This window comes from Henckelia pumila, chromosome 2, assembly GCF_033568475.1.
Source record: "Henckelia pumila isolate YLH828 chromosome 2, ASM3356847v2, whole genome shotgun sequence".
Taxonomy (NCBI): domain Eukaryota; kingdom Viridiplantae; phylum Streptophyta; class Magnoliopsida; order Lamiales; family Gesneriaceae; genus Henckelia; species Henckelia pumila.
This window is the reverse complement of record NC_133121.1, coordinates 136,432,772-136,438,771: the sequence shown is the minus strand read 5'-3', so window position 1 is coordinate 136,438,771 and position 6,000 is coordinate 136,432,772. Positions and strand designations below refer to the sequence as shown.

General features: G+C 30.8%; 1 protein-coding gene across 1 annotated transcript; it reads left to right on the top strand.

The window, feature by feature from the left end:
• The first annotated feature begins 1,322 nt into the window (after positions 1 to 1,322).
• LOC140885224 (pectinesterase-like) lies at positions 1,323 to 2,727 on the top strand. Its single transcript, XM_073292172.1, has 3 exons — positions 1,323 to 1,382; positions 1,569 to 1,911; positions 2,018 to 2,727. Exons 2-3 carry the CDS (start codon positions 1,578 to 1,580, stop codon positions 2,695 to 2,697), a joined length of 1,014 nt encoding a protein of 337 aa, XP_073148273.1. The 5' UTR covers positions 1,323 to 1,382; positions 1,569 to 1,577; the 3' UTR covers positions 2,698 to 2,727.
• Positions 2,728 to 6,000: the final 3,273 nt, after the last annotated feature.

The following is a 6,000-nucleotide window of genomic DNA, read 5'->3' as shown; positions in this document are numbered from 1 at the left end:
GGAAAAAAATAATTGAACATAAAAATGGTTGCTTTAACTATAATTGGGTATCAATTATTATTATTTTTAAAAAAAATTCCCTTATAACTAATTTTACAAACCAATGATTTGAAAATGCAAAAGATTATTATTAACCACTCTCTCATTTTTGTAAAGATGTCTAGTTTAATTTACACCTATACATTTATCTACATATTCTATTATTTCACTAGTGTAATTTTTTTTCCATGAATCGAACTTCCACTCAAATTAAGAAAACTAGGTAAACCGATGAATTGAAAATAATTGAACATAAAAATGGCTGCTTTAAACAATTTGGTATCAATTATTATTTGTTTAAAAATACCTTATTTACTAATTTTACAAATGAATTACTTGATATTGATGAAACATGATCTCTCTCTCTTTTTTTTTTTTTTTAAACTTTTTCTTTGTTTCTTTCTTTGTTTTATTTTTTTTTAAAAAAGAATATGTCTAGCTTAATTTACACCTATACACAATATTATCATTATGCCAAAAGAGGAAAACAAGACAATAAAAATTGATGTTAATACATTAACAAGCAACCCCTTTATTATTAATAGATACGTGTATTTTTGTGGCTACACATAAAATTTTCAGCCGTTGAAAAACATCCTAAACCTTTCAACTATTCTCAGAGAAAGAAATTGAAGGCAGTAAATAATTGAACATAAAAATGGTTAATTAGAACTATAATTGGGTATCAATTATTATTATTATTTTAAAAATCCCTTATAACTAATTTTACAAACCAATGACTTGAAAATGCAACAGATTATTATTACCCGGTCCACTCTCTAATTTTTGTAAAGATTTTAATTTACACCTATACATTTATCTACATGTTCTATTATTTCACTAGTGTAACTTTTTTCCATCAATTGAACTTCCATTCAAATTAAGAAAACTAGCTAAACAGATGAATTGAAAATAATTGAACATAAAAATGGCTGCATTTAACAAATTTGGTATCAATTATTATTTGTTTAAACAAAACCTTAATTACTAATTTTACAAATGAATTACTTAAAAATGTCTGTATCTGTTCTTTTCAGCTTCTTTATTTGTTATTTGTTTTTTGTTTTAAAAAGAATATGTCTAGCTTAATTTACATCTATACATTATTATCTACATATTCTATTATTTCATTAACGTAACTTTTTCCATCAATGTAACTTTCGTTCAAATAAAGGAAAACTAGCTAAACCAATGGAATATACATGAACCTTAACCTTGTTGATAATTATTCTGCCTATATAAATGCATGCAACAATTCATTAGTTCATATCACATTAACAACTTGAGTACGTACGTAGCAGCTGAAGCAGTGAAGAGCAATTAAGTATCTGATCAATCGAAAGGTTAAGTATTAATTAATATCTGTGTTTGTTCATAGTTAAACTTAACATTTCATTTGACCCACAAATTTTCGATCTTAGTTCAATATTTGTTTGAGTTTTTAAGTTTTAGTAGTGTATATTAATTCGTCTAAAAAATTTAACTTAAGCATATTATCACAGTACTGTATATTGTTAATTAACATGCAGGAAGCAATTATGAAATCAATCAAGATGAATCTAGTTTGCATTATGGTTACCCTCGTCTTCGTGATGATGATCAACCGTGCACAATCGATGATGACTTTGATCGTGTCGAAAGACGGACGTGGAAATTTCACGACAATTGCCGAAGCCATCGCCGCAGCTCCGAACAACAGTCCCCAAAGGACTGTCATCAAAATAAAAACTGGCATTTACTACGAAAACATAATAGTTAGCAAAGAAAAAACTAATATATATTTCGTAGGTGATGGAATGAACCTCACCATAATATCTGGTCATAAAAACGCTAAAATCATGAAGTTGCACACTTGGGAAACAACGACTGTCCGTAAGTAGTTAATTTCATAGCTAGCTAGCTTTAAATTTTTATTTCCAACTATATATTGTTTATATAAACTTAATAATTCGGTAATTAATAAATTTTATTGTTTCAGAAATCAGAGGTGATGGATTCATTGCAAAATATATAACATTCGAAAACACAGCGGGTCCAGAAATGAAGCAGGCTGTGGCTCTGGCCAGCTATGGCGACCACTCAGCATTCTACAGATGTCGGTTCAGCGGGTATCAAGACACGTTGAATCCTGAGTCTGGTACCCAGTTCTATCGGGAGTGCGAGGTTTACGGTACGGTCGATTTCATATTCGGCAATGCAAAGGTTCTGTTCCAAAACTGCCGCATCTATGCACGCAAGGCATTATCGGAGCAATCAAACACCATCACCGCACAAGGCAGAGAGGCGGAAAGTGATCGTACCGGCACTGTTATGCAAAATTGCAACTTTTCAGGGACAGATGATTTGAACGTGAAGACATATTTAGGGCGACCATGGAAAAGTCATTCCAGAACAGTCATCATGCAAAGTCTTCTGGGTGAACTGATCGATCCAAAGGGATGGCTGGAGTGGCCTGGAGTTAGCAGATTTGACAATGTGTATGATGTGGAATTCGATAACCACGGACCTGGTGCTGCATTAAGTGAAAATCAGAGAGCTAATTGGTCGCACGTTATCTACGACAGAGCTGAGGTTGTCAAGTTTACGGCCAGAAACTTCATTGATAGTGAAAATTGGATTAAATCCACTGGAATTCCATATTACCCTGACTTGTTCTAACTTTTTAATTAATTTGTTTCCTGAATATATATATAGAATTATTTTATTTAGTTTGTGATACGTAATATGCAGTATGCTATGATCATCTCAATATTATTTCTTCCATGCAACTACGACATTGATTTGTGTTGGTCAAAATATATATATATATATATATATATATATATATATATATATATATATATATATATATTTAAAGATGAAATATGACTGATGATCGATGAACTTAATTAATCTGATATAAATCATCATTTTGTGTGAACAGCACCTCTAAGATAATACAATATTGATATTGGGTATATCTACAAAAGAAAATAATAAAGTTGGTATATATAGTTAATTTTAATTAGCTAGAATCAAGATATTTCACAAAAAAAAAAAAAAAAGAATTACCATATCTTGAATCTTGCACGAATTAATAATATCGGCCCCAAATGAATGACATCAATTCCTTTGATTTTGTAAAGATGCACTAATATATATATATATATATAACGTCTTTGTAATATTAATTAATTTCACCAGATCTGGTGTTTTAAATGCCCTCTTACATGTATAAAAGAAAAGAACATGCATATACTAAATATATACATACAAGCAGAGAAAAAAAAATGCCTCATCATTCGATCACACAAGTCTTCTTAATCCTCTTCTTCTTCACACAAGTTATGTGCATGCCAATTAGCAATAAAAATCTTGCTTTGATACAGCAAGTGTGCCAGAAAACACATAATCTTAACGTGTGTATTTCTTCCTTAAAATCCGATCCTCGTGGTCTCAATGCCGGCTTGAAAGATCTTGTTGTTATTATGATGAACATTACATTAGTCAAGGCAATAAAAATCTCTGAACTTATCGTCAAATTGAACAAAACCGCTTCAGATCCAATTATCATATCAAACTTTGACGGATGTAGTGTGTTTTATGGGATATCTATAGAAGGTTTCCAAAAAGCAATAAATGCTTTTGAGTTGAGTTCTTATGAAGAATCATATGATTTACTTGGTTTTGGTCAAATGGCACCGAGAAATTGTGAGAAACTTTTTTCCGAGCCACCAATGACACCAATGATACGCAAGTCTCCATTGACAGCCACTAATGCCTACATGCTTTCTTTGATTACAATTGCAGAAGACATTCTATCGATTTTCATGAAGCATAAGTCACTATGACTTTATTTAATTATTTGATCGATCTTAATGTTATTTTAAGTTTGGACTTTTACGATTTCTGTTTGCAACTTTTGTATTTTTTAATCTTATTTTAAGTTTTGATCGATCTTTAAAGTTGTTTTAAGTTTTGAAAGTTTCAATTATTTTCTTTACGACTTTTTTTTTTCAACTCCTCGTGATCTTAATCGGAATATGAAAAACAGTGTCCTTGATACTATAAACTTGATAAATTGTGGAAGAAATTAGAAATGCGAGATTTTTGGTGATTAATTCGTATAATAATCAAGAAATATAAGATTAAATTTAATGTGTAGCACAAAATATTGTAGTATTAAGTGAGATTTTAACATCTATACTATCTATATATACTATTCTATACTTAATTACTATTTTATAAAAGTTGAGTGTCTTTTAGTAACTGTTTTTTGGTGTATCATGATAAATAAAAAATTATCTTCCAATTATATCCTTTTTTGTTCACCTTTTTCTCAACTTAATTCTTTTTCCTACTAACCTCTTCTGCTTTTTTTAACCAATCTATATCATGTTTGCTTCAATAATTAATTTCACACGTACATATCTCAAATGTCAATTTGATTATATTAATATATTAAATTTATATTATCTTCTTAATAATTAATTTTCAACTACTAATAATACATTATTTCATAAATAAAAACTCATAAAATATTCATATATTATATCACATACTCAACTGTATGTGCTTTTGTCGCGGGTGGTAATTAAGTATCCCGATATTTTGTGATGTTTTTCTATTCCTTAAACTAAAATTACATCTACCAAACTAATAAATGAGAAGGAAAAAAAAACTAAAATAACATCTTGTAATGATCAAAAAAAATTCTGTCCATACGGCATACAGTCAAATGTAGGAGAAATCTTAAATTTGGAAAAATGGAAGTTGGAACGACGGTATCGTGTGTAAACTTGCTTAAACTAATGATATCGATTCCTTTTAATAAGATGCAATATTTAATTAGGAATATTACATAAGATATTTGTAATATCAATTCCATGGGATATTGTATTTTTACTTTTTTTTTTGAGATAGTATTTTTACTTTTTAAAGTTCTGTATATGTATTTCTCTTTCATTCCCACAAGTTTCCATGCTTTTTTCATACGTGCATGTCAAGCAACATAATGTTAACTTTATGATGAAATTGAGAATTTTGCCGGATAAGTTTGTCTCATATCAGGAAAAATATATAAGAGTAACAATGTGGTAAGGGATTGTAAGATTCAAATGCAGAATTTAGAGTTGTGTGCAGATTTCATTGTTTTCGAGATGACGAATTTTGATGTGATTTTTGGGATGAACTAGTTGTCTCGGCATGAGGCCATTATTGACGGCAAACAGAGAACCGTCTCTATGAAAGTTCAAAATGTGGAACCATTTGTATTCTATGCTGCATCTAGGAGGAGCATGTCGTGTGTGATTTCGACAGGTAAGGCCTGTCACCTATTGAATAAGGGTTGTACATGTTTTCCAGCAAGCCTAACTGATGATCAGGAGGTGCAGCGACCGAAACTTGAAGAGGTGGAAGTAGTGAAGAATTTCTCGGAGGTTTTTCATGATGATGTTGCGGGATTGCCTCCAGTCAGAGAAGTTGAATTTGTGATAGAGTTGTTACCTGAAACTAAGCCAGTTTCGAAAGCACCGTACAGATTTGCACCAACTAATATGAAAGAATTGAAGGATCAGTTGCAATAACTGTTGGATAAGGGGTTCATCATGTCACGCCCCGAAACCGGGCCTAGTTGACATCGACATTGTTTAACAATTTAACATTGAAACAACAAGCCTCATAGTACAAGTCTTGCCAAAAACCAGTCTATTTTATAAACAATAACTGTTTTTACAGAGAACAAAACACAAGTGCAACAATACGGAAGCGAAACTGAAATTTAAAGTAAAAATATTTCTTCAACTTGAACTGATCCATCATCACCAACCTCAGTACTTATTTTGTTCTTCTTCATCTAACTCATCTTCATTCTTATCTGGGGAGCAAATTAAGGGGGTGAGTGTTTTGGGAAACACTCAGAAAGTGGGGGCCGATCGAGCACGATAAACACCAAAATATATTTACATGTACTCATGTATATTT

Coding starts and splice junctions, on each gene's coding strand:
- LOC140885224 (XM_073292172.1), top strand. CDS start 1,578: ATGAAATCAATCAAGATGAATCTAGTTTGCATTATGGTTACCCTCGTC. Junction 1,912..2,017: donor TTGGGAAACAACGACTGTCC/GTAAGTAGTTAA, acceptor TTATTGTTTCAG/AAATCAGAGGTGATGGATTC.